Below are 16,376 nucleotides of genomic sequence, written 5' to 3'. Positions count from 1 at the left end.
CTAAATGGGTTTGGGGCCAATTTGTTTATTTTTTTTTTCCAAGAAGTATGTGCATGTGACAGCTATTTAGGTAATTGTAGCTGATTTTATATTCTTTAATAAACAACAGTGTTATTTTAGCATTGCTGTAGCAGTAAAGAATGAGGTGGGGAGAGTGCCAGTTGAAGGCAAGTATGCTCAGTCCTTGCTGGTAGCTTCAGCTTCTGCTGCTTCATGACAAAGGTGACTACAAGTTCGTAGGGTAGGAAGAGTGGAAGGAGTTAGATGTGTGTAAGAAGGGCCTACATAGTGAGACATTTTGTTCTGTGTTTGTATTCTCTGAATAGTGTGTGGAAGAAAATTCTGATTGTCCTTCTATACTGGTTATGTTCTGACTTGTAAGCTGTGGAAGACTAATAGTTTTCTGATGAGGTGGGTATTAGTGAGCTGTAGAATGTTTCCTCTTTTACTCCAGATATTTCAGATTATAGTTAAGCATCAAAATTGTTTTTGGAGTGCTTGTAGCTGAGGCTTTCTAAGACCAAGGAACATGGTTTGGATGATGGTAAAGCTTCAAGTGGGAGCATCAGCTTAGCTTAAATCAGGTTCATCCGGTACACATCAGGGTTGACTTTAGTTTCAATGTTGTTTTGTTTTGTTTCCAAACTGCGGGTGGTATCCTTCACCTTAGTTTTGGGAGATGTGAGTTCTGTCTCCCTGTGGTACTCTGTGCATGTTTATTTAATATTTCAAAGCCAAAACAAAATACTGTTCCAAAAAAAAAAGAGAGAGGGAGAGAAAAAGAAGAGGGAGGGCTTTACAAAGCTACTGAAAATAATGGTGTTTAAAGGCTAAGCATAAAAAAAATGAATTATTTCAAGGACTTAAAGGTTTAAAAGTACAGCTGAAAATTGAATTATCTTCAGCATAGAACCAATGGCAGAACTTCACGGAATTCAGGTATCCTTCCAGGATACTGCAGTAGCTGTATGAAAATCATTTATTATTTGTTCAGTATCTTTACCAGAATAGTGAGATTTGCAGTAGTCTTTTGAAAACTCTCTGTTATACGTTCGCACTTTACAATTTAATTTACAGAATTTTTTCATTTAAATACTTATTAATTTGATTTCCTTTTTCTTTGAAGTCTATTATTTGTTCATAGCCTTTCTTTACAAAAGTAGGTGTATTATGGGTAAGACAGTGGAGCTAGCCAGACTGTGAAGAACAGTATGAACCATGGATAGCTTTCTTTCTGAGCCATTCAGGGTGGTTTAAGGGAGTGACTGAGATTACAGAATCACAGTATCCTTAAGAGTTGGAAGGAACCTTTAAAGGTCATTTAGTCCAACTCCTCTGCAGTGAGCAGGGACATATACAGCTAAATCAGGTTGCCCAGGACATGATCCAGACCTGCGTTGAAAGTCTCCAGGAACAGGGCATCAGCCACATCTCTGGGCAACCTGTTCCAGTGCCTCAACACCCTCACTGTGAAAGACTTTTTCCTTATATCCAACCTAAATCTACCCTCGTTAAGCAATATCAAGAAGTATTAGTAGCAATATGAAGCTTAAATTTCAAAGAGCTGATGGTAGAAGTCGTCGTTGCAACAGCATGTAATAGGTACATACTTTGCAGTTACAAAAATAAGCAGTAATTCACTGTTTGTTATGCTTGAGCAATATTGCTGTATTTGGTTTGTTTGCTGGATTGTGATCATAATTACATATGACACATTCATACTCTTTTTGAGCTTGTAAAGCTGCTGAGATAAGCATGCCCCTGCCTCTCTGCACAGCGAACTCTGTTGAGAAACTGATTTATTTGGAGCATAATTCCTTCTTTTCAGTCTGAACCATTTTTCAGGTTGAAACTCAACACAGAAGCGATTCTGTATTTGCTGACTGGGAAAGAGCAAGTAAAGGTAGCAACCAGTAGCAGACTGAAGGGAAAGCAATCTGGTTTACTGGTAACGTTGGCACGACCGGCTAAAATACTGTTCTTATAGCAGCTTTGGTGTAATTTCACAGTAATTTAAAAAATGAAACATGAACTAACATGGTCCCACACTTTCTGTGGTATCAATGCAAGTATTTGAGTGCATTATAAGTAGCTGTAGATGTTTCAGCAGACTGAGTTGTCACATATAATTCCATTGGATACAGATGTAATTCCAACTACCCAAGGAGGATTCGTGGCCTACCAGCCTCTCATTATTTAATTTTATGGAATGACATCAGTAACGAAATCAGAGCATTGGTTTTTTTGTTGTTGTTTTTATTGGTTTGCTGAGCCTTTTGTTTGTTGTTTTTAAAGTATAGAATTCAATATCTTTGGCTTAAAATATATTAAAAACACTAATAGGTTGCCAGGTTAATGGCAGGGACCAAACTCTCATTTGGTCTTGGCATAATTGAGTTGCTTTTTGGGGCACTGAAATGCTTTCTGAATTTCTTTGTGCAGTTTTATCGTAATGGGAGTACTTTTAAATAGAGAATTCAAAGTGTTGGCTGTCAAAAAAAGTTGAAACTTGAAAATGACTTGCCAGTTTTTGTGCATCTTTGGAATGAGTAAAACATGCTAGCAATCTGAGGAAATGATAAGCAGTTCATAAAAAGAAATTTTCTGGAGAACAGCAGGGAGGATGAAATATTCAGGGAGAAAACAATGACAGAAAACAGTTTCAGTCTCTTCTGTGCAAAATTGCTAAAAATATGCTGAAATTCCGGAGTGTTTGCTAAGACTGTTCACGTAAGTAAATTTTTATTACCCTCTCCTACTGCTAGTTGGAGTACCAAGAAGACTTTTTGTCATTGTAATTTTCAATTCTGTATTTCTGCAGAACATTATCGCTATAAATCTGTCTAGAGTAGTGCTATCCTATTTAAATAACACACTGTATTGCTCAGGGCTTTTGTCTTTCTAGGCCAGTAGCTTTCCTTATTGTTTTTCCAGCTTATCTCAGTTGAAATTCTGAATGTCTTGCTACTTTCCAGGCAGTGTGGATCTGAGTGTTTTGTCAGTCAGGATGCCCACATTTTACTGGAGTCTCCTCTGCTCCCATCATTGAGGGGAAAATTCAAGAGGGTGTATGGGATGGATTTCTTTGCTTTATGGATCTTTTCTGCTGTGCTGTAATCATGGGCAGGCAGCTTGATCTGGAGACACTTGAATTTCTTGATCTCATGCACGTCTTTCCCCTTATGTCAGATAGGGATCTAAAGTCCTTGCTGCCTCACTTCTGTAGGAATTTTATAATCCTGTATATGTAATCCTGTATAGATATAACACAGATGTTATAATCCTATATATATATATATATATATATATATATATATAACTGCAGCTGAGATGTGGAAAGTTATGGAGATAGGATGCTGCAAGGAGGTGGTAAGTCTCTCCATAGAAATTAAATGCTAAGTTGCAGGGGGAGGGGGACAATCAAGATCATGGCTGTAGCAGCTCAAAACAGATGGATCTCTAATCTCTTCTGAAAACTTAATGGTACTACTGTGGTAAACTTTTTCAACTGCTACTTTAGGTCTCAAGTCGGGAATAAAAACTTCTGGTGATACTGTATAGGAAAAATGACAGTTTACTTCTGCTTCACACATTTCCAAAGATTGTTTCTGTAGCATATCTTTTAGCTGTACATCTCTGTTGGTGCAGGGCTTTTTTAACACAAGAGTTGGTTACAAAATGATTTGGTAATTTTTAGTGCAGGGTATCCTCGTGGTTGAAAGGCATGAGTGAAATGTTGGAATGCATAAAGAAAGGCTTGTAGGGGAGGGGGGAGTACAGAGAATGTTGTCACTAAGATGGGGTTTTGTATCTATTGCAGCATAATGAATGTCTTCCTTGATGGGAATGTTGTATGGGCTAACCAGCATTGTCCTGGATAAGCTAATAGGAAACTTTAAGTGGGTGATCAGTCTAGCTTTGTCTCTGAAATGCAGTATGCCATCCTGAACTCATCAGTACTTGTGTTGCAAGACACAGTCTTGCTTACTAGTCAAGAAAAGGAGAATATTAGTAGAAAACATATCATAACTGCAGATTGTCTCATGATGAATTATCAATATATTTTTACAGATTAAGTTTGTTCACTTTTACATGTGGCTTCCCAAAGCTTTCCAGTCACCAAATAAAGCTTAACATGTAATTTCACAACTTCCATAAAGAGAGAAAAGTTACATTATTTTTTGCTCCAAGTTTAAAAACATTCTCTTACTGTAATGAGAGAGATGAATCCTATTCAGGTAAGGATCTACATCATTTTGGAGGAAGTTTTTGGATACCTTATGCTTAAAAATAGGAATCTAGTATCTGGCAGAGGAGTACTGAATCTTCGGCTAGTTCAAGCCTAAAGCAGTTTTGACTTTAAGCATGTGGCACTCTTAACACGTAGAGTGCTTTATGGCAGTGCTTGAAACTGTGAGCATTGCGTTATTGACTTGAAGTGTGGAAAGTACCAAAATGCCATGCAGAACGCTTACTGCTGCTAAAGCAAGGTAAGTATGCTAACATCACAGATCCTCCCAGGTCATCTCATTTATCTTGCTTGAGGAGGCTGTGTACCTACCAGGACATCATTTCTGCTGGCAGATGCTGGTGCTTCAGTGAGGGGTCCGTGAGGTATTCTGTGGAAATGTAGGTTACAGCAAGTACATTTTAATAGAAAATGCTGTGTGCATGTACTTTGGAGAAATGCATTTTAATCTAGATTTTGGTAATAGTTGCAAAAAAAGTAGTATATGCATTGCACGTTATATTTAAAAACTGCATTATAAATAAAAGTGCCATTAAGGTGGCAAAAAGTATGCTACCAATTTTGAAGATGAATAAGAAGAACAAGAGGGTCATTTGATACCTCTTTTGCACCTCTAAAGGAGGCAGGAGGCCTCAACTTCCCCATAAAGTCCTGTCAAATCTCAGCTCTTACTGAGGAAGAAGTGTAAGGTTGTATGTGCTGCACTGTTATTTGTACAGGGGAAGCAAAGCTAAAATTACACACGCATCATTCACTGAATTCTGTAATTTAAATTAATACTCTGAAAATGTAAGCATTTGAATTTTGTTTATGCTTAATTTCTGTTGCTGTGTTGAGTCACTGAGTTGGTCAAATCTTTTCTCCTACTCGTGTTTTTAACAGTTTGGTCTATCAGAAGTTTTTAACAAGTAATTGTTTTTAAAACGATATAATACAATGCTTTTGCCAATTTATAAACAAAGAGTACCTCTCTTTAACACGAACTTAATTGAACTTATATTGTCCTTATCTGATTGGAATTTCAACTGGGCTGTTAAATCTCTCAAGGTATTAATCTGACTTTTTTTAAAGCAGATTATATCTAGTCCAGATGTTTAAAACACATCAAAAGTTCTCTGGTGTACTCTGGGCTGATTGAAGCAGATTGCTTAGAAATGGGTTTTGTAGCTGGGTAACAAATTGCATGACACCTGGAGCCTGTGAGGGAGGCAGGATCGTGGTCACACACAGCTGACTTGCAAGTTTCCTGCTTGTGAGAGGGATAAGGGTAGGAAAATAGCCCTGCTATCCTCTTACCTAGGAAGAGGAACCTCTGAAAGCGGTACGTTTGGGAGTTGGAATTAAAATGCATTAATTTAGCTTCTACTTGATCTTGGTTGTGCTACCTTACATCTTCCTTTTTGTTGTTGGTTGTCAGAACAGTCTGTTCATTTTAATTGAGCTTTTTACATTACAGACCTTTCACATTAAAAAAGACGACCATCTTTTTCATAAATACTTGTGTGAAAGCATCTCCACTGGAACAGGTTGCCCAAGGAGGTTGTGGATGCTCCATCCCTGGATGCATACAAGGCCAGGCTGGATGTGGCTCTGGCAGCCTGATCTAATGGTTGGTGATTCTGCACATAGCAGGGGTGCTGAAACTAGATGATCATTATGGTCCTTTTCAACCCAGGCCATTCTGTGATTCTATGATCTCTCTGAAGTACTGTGTTGTTTCTGCGGTTGTGAAATCAACATTAGATATAATTGCATTGTGTATTTGCTTGTGTAAATACAAAAAACTCAGAAGTGTTCTTACTTTCTGCTGTTGTTTTCAGGCGGCATTGATTCTTCACAGCCTGTGCACTCTGTGAGCCAGAATGTTCAGCTTACCAAGCCTGGGTTTGGGGCACCTGCTTCCTCTGCTCTGATCTCCTCAGTGAGGACACCGGCTCCAGGTCTTTCTTCGCAGCCACGGTCCTCACCCTCCATTACGCAGTCACCGGACTCAGCCCTTCAGGAAGGTACTAAAAGGGAATGGGAAATTATAATACAGACCTCTACCCTGTTCCACATGTGGACGTGAATGCTGGAAGCTATATTGCTCTTCTGCATTTGTCTGACTAGAGGACTTCTCCCATCCTGTCAAGCTCCTTTAGTGTTCATGGCACTCTGGTTCTGTTTGTTTTTTACTTTTCTTTTCCCTCCTCTGTTTGATCTCCCCTGGTCATATATTGTTGCTGGCTTTGCCTGCCTTATTGGCACTCACATATCTCTTCCTTTCGAAGCACTTCACTTAGTTCCCTTAAGAAGTTGTTCACAATTGTGACATCTTAGAATGAGGGCTTAAAAGTATCTTTCCTAATCAATCTGTTGCAAAATCAGATATAAACTAGCAATGGTAGAGTTGTTTTCACAGTGGCTAGCTGCAAGCTCCCAGCTCCTGTGGAAAGCTATTGCAGGAGTTCCATGGGAGAACAGAGAGGCTTTTAAGTAAGCTTCTTCCTATTCTCATGTTGGTGACCTCTTGATAAAGAGTGGATCTTCAGCCTTCTGCCTTGCTAATGTAGCCGTGATATTTTGAGGTTGAATAAAGAGCCTGAAAGGCTGTTTAATATCTCTGTTCCTAGTATTTTTAATCTAATTCATTGCAGTGTTTTCTTTCTTGCTGTGTTTTCTTCTGGCAATTTCAGAATTTTAAATCTTTATGGAAAAATAACTTGGTGTGCAGTGTGCAGACACTGGTTTTAGTCAGAACAAGGTAATATAGCTAACCTTTAAAATAGTTCTCAAGACTGTAGTGTTTGGCAATCACAGTGTGCTTTTCATTTTTAACTTACAGAGTACTCTGATATCCATGTCTAAACTTCTCCTTTTCTTCCATTTCTTCCTTTTTTCCTATGGAGTAAGGACTGTAAAGAAATAATTTATGTGAAAAAGAGAGTCAACTCATGAAGATAATTATTCATTGCTACCAAGTGCTATGTACAGTCTACTGTTTTAAAGAAAATTATAAATCACATTCAGAGCTGCGCTTGATTCTTGCACAGTTCTATAGATTGCTTTGGTACTGGGTAGAATTTAGTTGTACTGCAGGTATGCAGCTAGAAAAAAACTCTGCATAACTTCCAAAGAGACAACATAACCCTGTTGCAGATGAGAAAAAGGACTTAGTTGTTTAATTTTGCTGGCCTTAATGTGTTATGTATATTTAGCACATTATCACTATATATATGTATACATTTTCTGCAGTGATTCCTAAATAATGTACCACATGTTCATGTGGAAATAAATACAGATGACTGTCATCACTGCTTAACTCTATACTAAATTCAAAATCATGTATGTAAGTAAAGGTTAGTGCAGTATGTAGCTGGATGAGCACTCTTCACAACCAATGCTGTGCATATATCAGGAATATGTAGCTAAGTCATCAGGTGCTTGCAATGAGCTAATTGTATTTACATTACTGTAATCCATAATTAATCTGTCTCTCATCAAATCTGAATTTCTACTTTTAGATGGTGATATTTTTATAAGCATTAGAAGACTTTAAGCTTATTTCAATTAGTTTCTGTTTTAGGAGTCTGAAATACATAATGTACTCTTGGAATACCTTTTTAGCACCAATTAAGTGTGATAACTTCTTTTGTAGAAATTAACCTACTGAAAAAATTGAACATATCTTCTGAATATTTCTCTGGGCTGTTAGAATTTCACATGTGTTTCTCATACAGTGACAAAATTAACTGATTTTTACCCTAACAGTACTGTTGTCTACATGGAAACCTTCTAGAAATATAATTTGCATTAGTTTTAGTCTGTTTCTTTGTTTTAAGCCCCTGTATAGGCATTCTTATGTAATTGTTTAGTTGGGTAAGTTCTTACAGGGGGAAAAAACACTTAAAATGTGTTAAAGCCTGTTTCATCTTAACTATCTATCCTGATGTAATGCAGGTAATCTGCTTGAAAATGGCATCCTAGTGATGGACTTTTGTGTGCCTGTGTCCTGCCTGGATGTTGTTTATGTACTCTTGTGTTGTTGAGAGGAACTGATAAGTAACTGAAAGTAATACAAAGCAAAGAAAAAGAGGAGAGTTCACTCCAGTAAAAATAACTATTTGCAATATTAAAGTGTTCTTATCCTCATAGCACGTGCTTTGAAAATACGAGGCTTATGCAACTGAAGACCTTTAAAATACAGTCTATTTTTGCATGTCCTTATTTCATTTTCATTTTTGGTGAGGCTTCTATTATGAAACTTAACCTACATAAGTGTACGCTTTATGTTTTAAAGTCTTCCATTATATGAGTGGTTGTTACTTAAAATATCTAGATAGTTGGTTTATTTCATAGACAAATGAGTTCTTAGTATAGTTTAGCACTTTCCTTCTTTTTTAAGCGAGGAATTTTTAAGACTGCAAGATTTCAACAAATTATTGGCTACTATAAATGGGACTAAGCAGAACAGGTTATCACATCATGATGAGTTATGATAATGCTTGAATTGCTGTGTTCAGCCACCCATGCCTGTCCTTCAGTTGCCTTCTCCCATGTGCTGGCCTACTGGTTGTGCCACTGGGCTGTGAACCAGAGTGAGGGGCTTCTGCATCCAAGGTTGACTTTTTAAATGAAGTTATTTTTCAACCAGATCAATGCATGGATGCATTTGTGTAGTTGAACAGCTGTGCTGGCAGAATGCAGCAGTGTCCTAAAGGCAGAAATTTGTTGCACTGCTGGCAACAGAAATAAAACCAAAAAAAAAATGTATCCAATCTGGTAAGAGTTAAGCCAGCCCTGTCTCCAGACTTCATAATGACCTCATGGTTTCTCATGACTAAATTACCGTCATTCACATATTTTCATTTATCTTCAGTATTCTTTCTGAACCACGTTGTCCTTGTGTATGTGACCACTGACTGCAAAAGGGACTGTTCTAGAAATAGGAATCTATTTACTTGGTTGTTTTTTTTTTTTTCCCAACACTTAATAAAGATTCCGAAGGGGGCATAGTAGAATGACTAATTCATTCCTTTCATTTGCCCATGCTTGGAATTTTTGCATTGATGTGCCCTTTTCAGGTAGATCTACTTTCTTTCTTCCTCCATCTGTGATATTTGTTAGGAATCTGTCTTTGCATTCACGGGCTGTGCTGAGCTTCTTTCACTGTGACCTCTGTTTCTGTTACACTTCATCTCTTGCTACTGCTCCCTGTTCTGATTTTTTATCTATTACTTGCATGTCGGTGATGTTAAGTTGATTTTTCTCCTTCATCATGACTTAATTGTTCTGTCTTATTCATCAGGAGTTCTCCTAGGCCTGAGAAAAAGATGCGGTCTCTTCAGCTGTAGTCTCTTTTGGGGAAGTTTTGTTTTGTTTTTGTATCCTTATCAAGTGCATCTGGTAGCCTTCACAGGAGACGGGAACATGAAGCAGCAGTGTTAACAGTACAGGGAAACTAAAACATTATACCTTGACTGTCTTCGTTGCTTCCTACTTATATGGAGGAAAAACTTGACTGGAGTTGTAAGAATGTTGATGTGCTAGATGAAGGGAGATAATGTCAATCACTTTGTGCACTAAACTCTGTGTGGAAGGTACAGCTTCCCAAGAATGCTGTGATACACCTTTGCTCTGTTTCCTTTTTACATCCACTGTGCTTAGATGCTCTTTGCTTTGACCCTGTTGTTTTTCTTAAGTGAAACTGAAGCAGTACTTTGAGACTGCTAACATGAGGAAAAAAAAAGCATGAAAATAACAGCATTTGTACTTAATATTTTACTCAAAATAAAGGTTAATGTAATAGATTTCAGTTTGCAGTTGGGATTAATAAATACCACGATGGTTTCAGGTTGTTTAATTTAGCCATGATACTTCTGCAGTGCTATTTAGTGTTAAGATAGAAGATGCACTAGTGTAATGGCGACACTGTTTCTATGGGGAGTAAAATCCCAAACTCCTGAGTTTTGAAGATTTAGATCTTGCTGTAGTGGTCCACCAGATTGCTGGGAGGAGAAATTACGTTTCTTCTTAGTATGTCTCTTTCTGACTGCAAGTGTATTTCAAAAACTGTCCTAACCCTGTCCCATGGCAAAGGAAATGTAAGAGCTCTTAGAAATGTTTAGACTTAATTAGTAACATTGTGTATTCATTATAAAATACTGCAATGTGCTTTACTCTTTTTGAAGCGATACGTGCATGTGCTGCTTTTGTGTGTTGTTCACATGTGTTTGTTCTGAATATTGTATGTGTATGGTTTGAAGTTGTCTATGAGTTGTCATCAGATCTTAAATGTGAATGGTAATTTTTAAGCATTTAAATATGGGTCTATAAGCTTGAATTTAGGCACCAATTCTGAAAGAACACAAAGTTTTCAGGTTTGCCTAGTTTAAATTTCACTGACTGTGTTGCTAAAGTGTACCTTTGTATTTTTATACATTGTAGCAGCAGTATGTTTCATTACTTTCTGACAGCTTTTAGGCTTCCAAAGTGATGCCTTCTGCCTTAAAGGGCAACTGTGCCAAGTAGAGGTTGAGTATCAATGCTTTTGTAACATAATTTAAAATTACTAGGGAAGGAAGGCATTTATATACAGATGTTGCTCTATGTAGGCATTCCAGGCCAAACTGATATTAACCATGTATACAGAAAGTCTATGTGTGTGTAATTTACACATACAGATGCAAAACTTTCTGCTAACCTCTGTGTTACTAATACCTCACTGGCTCACTAAAAACTACTTATGCTGTACATAGTTCATAGATCAACTGTGGGTCTAGTTCTCTAAATGGCATAGGGTTGTACATTCAACTGTTTGCATGTTGGGATTTTCTCTGGAATGGCTAATATCTCTCACTTTTATTGCAATGATTTGTGACTTTTGTTTCTCATCTTTCCTGTCTGTCTGATTCTTATGTTTGTGCTTTCCACTTCACAGGCATGCAGTATGGTGGATATGTTAATAATCAAGCTAGCTCTGCACCAACTCCCTTGTCATCAAGTTCAGATGATGAGGAAGAGGATGAGGAGGATGAGGAAGCAGGTTGGCTTTAGCTTTACACCAGTATCTTATTCTCTTCCTACTCAAGTTTTGTCCCGTATTTCCCTTCCCTGAAATTATTTTTCTTTCTTTAAGACAGAAAGTCACTTTGACTCAGCATGTATCAAGTTAACTAGGAACTTCCCAAATATTAAGTACTATTACAGACAAAAAGGAGTTTGGTAGTGGTCATCAAATGTTCTGTTTGTTTCTTTTCATATTAATATCAGTTGTTTAATGTGTCTCATTAAGTAACATTCACAGCTTAAAAGACTCACTGAGTTTTAGTATTTTTATTTGAAGTAGGTTTTAAATTACCAAGTGAAGATACGAACATATAGAACTCCAGATTGATAGTAGTTTGTTTTGCAAATAAAACAACTGCATGCTATTTTTATAATATTAAACAGCATTTACCTGGTTACCCATTCTGTGTATAGGAAAGCCTTACAATTAAGGTAGTAAAGTAAATATTGAAAGTTTTTAAGTTTGGGTTTTTTAAGACAGTATTTCATTTTTCTTTTTTTCCTCTTTTCTTACATCTCTGCAGCTCAGACCCATAGGGTTCAGTGTTAACCTGCTTGCTTTGTGACAACCTAAATGCATTTACTGTTCTTTAGGAAGCTGTTTGTCCTGCTTGATTGAAATATTAGGCTCCTGGCTGCATGGATTCTGTCTATATTTGTCAGAATTGACTGGTTTTCAAATTCAATGCTTCTTGTCACCTTAATTTCTTGAATGGCAATAATTTCTTCCAACTTACTCAAAGAAAAGTTTGCTTTGGCGGTTGTGAGGCAGATGCTGTTTGAACTCTGCTTTCTGAAGAATAGATTTTTTTTTTTTCATGCAGGGCTTTCTACTGAGTTTTTTGCAGAAAAGTATGTTTGCCTAATCTGTCCCCCAGAGCTTCTTTTAAAAGGCTGTGTCAAGATTCTTTTCATTGACCACAACCTTTTTTCCTTATTTTGTTCCCTAGACCCACTAGAGACTAAATTTTCTTATACTCCACCATCCTAATTTCTGAAGATCTGTACTTCCATTAAAGCCTGTAGTCTTTATCGTGTTTTCAAAATTCATATGCAAAAGAATGAAAGGGCATCCAGACTCAAAGCATAAGTTGCCTAACTAATAAATTTCCTGTTTTATGCCCTGTCAGCAGGAGTTAACGTATATCGTAACAGGTTTCTAGCTCAGGCTGTGCCAGTGTTTTATGAAAAACAGGTGTGTTGTACATCTCGTTGTCTGTGTTTATGTAGGTTCTCAAAGCTTTTTTGTACTTGGGCCTTTGACTATCTTGCTAACTGTGTGAAAGTTTAAGTTGTATTGATGCAAATAACTAGGTAGTCTTAAAAGCATGTTGCAAGTATCACTTCTGTCCAGATAGTGCCTATAATTATAATTTTTAAATTGTAAAACTTTCCCTTTTTCCTAGCGTTCTCTGGTCAGGTGCTTAAAGTACTAAAATAAATGAACAGCTGTTGGAGCTTATTTTAAGTATAGGGCAGCTATTTAATTTAGTGGAAGTTCTTATGTTTTTTACTGAGGGAAAATGGTGAAATTTTAGATGCATGTAGCCGCCTTGGAGTCCAAAGCTATTTCTGGTTTGCAGGGAACTGTACAACTCATTGTTTTTGTAGTAAACCACGTAGTCTCCAGTGGAGAGTGGGGGGAATAGTAATTCCTGTCCTCATGGGTACCCTGACTATTCTGAGAATGTGTTATAAAATGTCAGCAGTCTTAAGGAGGAAAATCCTTATGTGTAAGCACTTCAGTAAGTATATGGGGTACTCTGAAGGGAATTCATGTTCTTTTGTTAGGCAGACCGTTTGTGCTTCAGAGTATCTGAGGTCGTAGTTTAGCTAGAACATCTCTGTATGTCAAAAATGCTGCTTGTTCTTGTTGATGTTGTTTTCTTTTTGTAGAAATAGTACTAAGCGGCATTTTTATTTCCAGCATGCATTTGAAATATTTTCTTTTCTGTATTTGTCAGTGTGTTTTCTCTTGCCCGTTACAGCAGAACTTGGGAAGCATGTAATATATGTGTATATATATTTGTAACTCATTCTATCATTAATATCTTCCAAGGATAAAGAACAAATTCATTTTATGTGCAACTGTATTATAGATGGATTTCGTTTTGTGAGTACAGTTTATGTGGAGAAAAATGTCTAACGAGTGATACAGTGGTTAAATGGGAAATCTTGAACTAGTCTAACGTATTCAGAGTTGTGTGTATATCTTCTTGGTGTTCTTTTGAAATGCAGAGCAAACTCCTCGTCAGGTGAACAACAATTTACTTAAACTCTTAAGTGTTTATCTTGTTGACCTAGTAAAAGTGTATTTTGACTTCTTAATCATAGGACATAGAAAAGCTGTGCCATGCACAAAATAAGGAATCCAGTTTCCTTCAGGTTGTAGAACACAAAACAAACAACAAAACCAACAAAAACCCAACCATGTTGGTACATTGGTTCACTTTGGCCTGAAGTGGGGCTGGTGCGTGATCACTCTGAAGATGATGGGAGTCTTCTATTGTTTGGAGTTGTGAAGGAAATTGTGGCAGTCTGTTTTTAAAATGTTGTGCGTCACTTTGTTTCACGTAACCCAGAAAGAATCTATTGGAAAAATTTTTTTGGGTTTCACGAAACAACTTTTTTGCACTGTTTTTTTTTCCTACCGCGTATCTCTCTTTTGCCATTTGTTTTGCATTTGTTTCTGACAGTATGTTGATTGTTCATCGTTTCTTCCCTCTCCTTTTTGCAGTGGTAATAGCTTTCGAGTCATAAGGCTACAGTGTTTGTTGTTGTGTTGTGTGGTTGTTGGTCTTTCCTTTATAAATCTTCACGGTTCCTTACCAGAGTTTTTAGAAAAAAAAATTCTCAAAGATTTACCATCTGAGTCACTTCAGTTTTTGTTTTTGTTTTCTTTTCTAGCACTTGATAGTTCTTCTACTACTAGCAGTGCGTCTCCTGTTCTGAACAATTATGATGCCCTGGAAGGAGGTGGCTATCCAGGTGATGCATTTGTTGTCGCATATGAATTCTGAATTAAATTTGTTTAAATTTACTTAAGTGTCTACTGTCTGTGATTTATTTTTTTTATCTTTCTGATGTTGATTATTGTCAATCATTGAACAGGTGAGAGGAATTACCTTTCTCCTTTATTGGGACTGGGGTAGTCTTCAGAGAGATCAGGCCTTGCTTTTTCAGTCGCTTCTCACAGATTTAACGATGAAGTCTGAGTAATAACTAAGAAAAATTTCCCTATATCACAGGCCATACTTTCCATCGTATTACTGAGGGTAGTGCTGAAAGTATGCTCTCTGTGAAAGCTGTTATCTTTCTCTAAGTTATACTGTGTGCCTGATTGTGTTGGCTTAGTAGTTGATAATAGCTGACCTGCACCACTGAAGTTTTGAGAGACCAAAGATGGCAGTTAGCAGAGATGGTTGAATCAGGTTATTTTCTTTTTATTCTTCTACATGCAAAGAAAATTTGAAAAACATAGATGGTATGTTGCTTATTTTTATCTTTGCAAATATCATGAATGTCAGGTTTATATTGTATGATCTTACTAGTAGACTACCTCAGTCTTCAATCTGTCATTCTGGGAGCATGTGGCAAGGGTGCTTGTAGGTATGTTAGTCAATATTATGTTATATATTATTATATTACAAATAACAGATTAATTCTGGTGGTCTGACCATCTAAGAATGTCACAGTAGTTTGCTTAGTTTATGAGTTCTTGTGTAAAGCAAAATTTGTCAGGTAAAATCTTTATACTGCTCTCCCTGTATGGTCTATTCAGTGCAGTAAGGGCAGAAGAGGCATGACTGCAGGAGTATGAATTTTAATTTTTCCGGTAATGAGCAAGCATTTTGGTCCTGCTGAAGACTTATTCTGAAAACAGCTCACTCCTTTTGTTTTCCTCAAAGAGTAGCAGGATTAACTTCTTTTTATTTCTATTTTTACCTCACCCATCTGAACTGTATGAACCAAACCTAGTTTCTTAGAGGTTGTTGGTTTTTTTTGAGTGATTCACATGCCACTTTTCTCCAGATCTTATCAAGCCTAAGTTCTTCTGAATCTTATCTCATATTTGAAAGCATTGAATTCAAAAGAGTCACGATTTTTTTTTTTACAGCTGTTACGTTTTCTGTGGGTTGAGGACTGTGTTTTGCTTTCATTTTAACCTTCAACAATCGTGAGACAAAGCTCTGTTGCAGGAATAGACAGGAGAGACTTGGATTTCTTCAAGAAAAGCACTGTATCTATATATAGGGATTCATTCTTTCACTTCACCATTATAAGAGTATTTGTAAGCGGCTAGAGAAGAGACTAAGCATCAGTGGTAAATCCTGGAATATAAAATAGGTACAAGGGTGTATGAAGGTAGCTTTTGTTTTGTTGGTTTTTGTCCCCCTTTAATTGAAAAACTTGTCATTTTAAAAGCTATGGAGGTTTTTTGTTTGTTTTGTAGAATGGCATCTAGAAGTTTTGGGTAGTAGATACACAGGTCTATGGTCATCTTCCCTTGTATAACTCCTTTTCGACATCAGCTGCAGTAGATGTAGTTGCTAATGGATTATTTATGTGATCAGTGCAGATAAAAATCTTGGTAGATAAGGCAAAAATTATAAATGGGAAAAGTGTTGCTTGTTAAAATGCATTCAGGAGTTGATGTTTTAACTAAGAAATTGAAATTCTATTAGATATCTGAGGGATATTTTTGTCCTTCCAGAGACACGCTCTGTGACCAACAGCCCAGTTCCTACTCCACCAGCCCCTCAAACATCCAAAACTTCTAAGCCCTTTGGTTATGGATATCCAGCACTGCAGCCTGCCTACCAAAATACAGCACCACCTACTCCCGTGCAGGCCACTAATCCAAGCCACCATCCTGGGTTTCAGCACTATCCACAGGTTTGTATTTTCATTTTGAAAGTTATTCGATGTAAGAAGTCTTTTCTGTATATTTCTTTTTAACATTTTATGTTTATAATTTGTGAACAAGAAAATGCTGAGTGTCATGCTGATCTCCTAGCTGTGACTTTCTTGACAGGCTTTTGAGCTGAAATTTGAAGTGTTTGGCCAAACAATTAAGCAT

At 37.1% G+C, this 16,376-nt stretch overlaps 1 protein-coding gene across 4 annotated transcripts in view; it reads left to right on the top strand.

The window, feature by feature from the left end:
* The window catches only part of SEC24B (SEC24 homolog B, COPII coat complex component), a 42,164-nt gene that overhangs the window by 6,108 nt on the left and 19,680 nt on the right, over nucleotides 1-16,376 (top strand). For 3 of the 4 annotated variants that reach the window (NM_001031135.2, XM_046940080.1, XM_046940081.1), the window contains exons 3-6: nucleotides 6,070-6,255; nucleotides 11,169-11,273; nucleotides 14,204-14,284; nucleotides 16,011-16,192. In NM_001031135.2, the coding sequence (NP_001026306.2) occupies nucleotides 6,070-6,255; nucleotides 11,169-11,273; nucleotides 14,204-14,284; nucleotides 16,011-16,192 (554 nt within the window). The remainder of the gene's footprint in view (nucleotides 1-6,069; nucleotides 6,256-11,168; nucleotides 11,274-14,203; nucleotides 14,285-16,010; nucleotides 16,193-16,376) is intronic. The other variant, XM_046940079.1, reaches the window with a different exon arrangement.

Source organism: Gallus gallus, chromosome 4 (genome assembly GCF_016699485.2).
Source record: "Gallus gallus isolate bGalGal1 chromosome 4, bGalGal1.mat.broiler.GRCg7b, whole genome shotgun sequence".
Classification (NCBI taxonomy): Eukaryota; Metazoa; Chordata; class Aves; order Galliformes; family Phasianidae; genus Gallus; species Gallus gallus.
The sequence above is the reverse complement of the archived record's forward strand: the minus strand, read 5'-3'. Positions and strand labels throughout refer to the sequence as shown.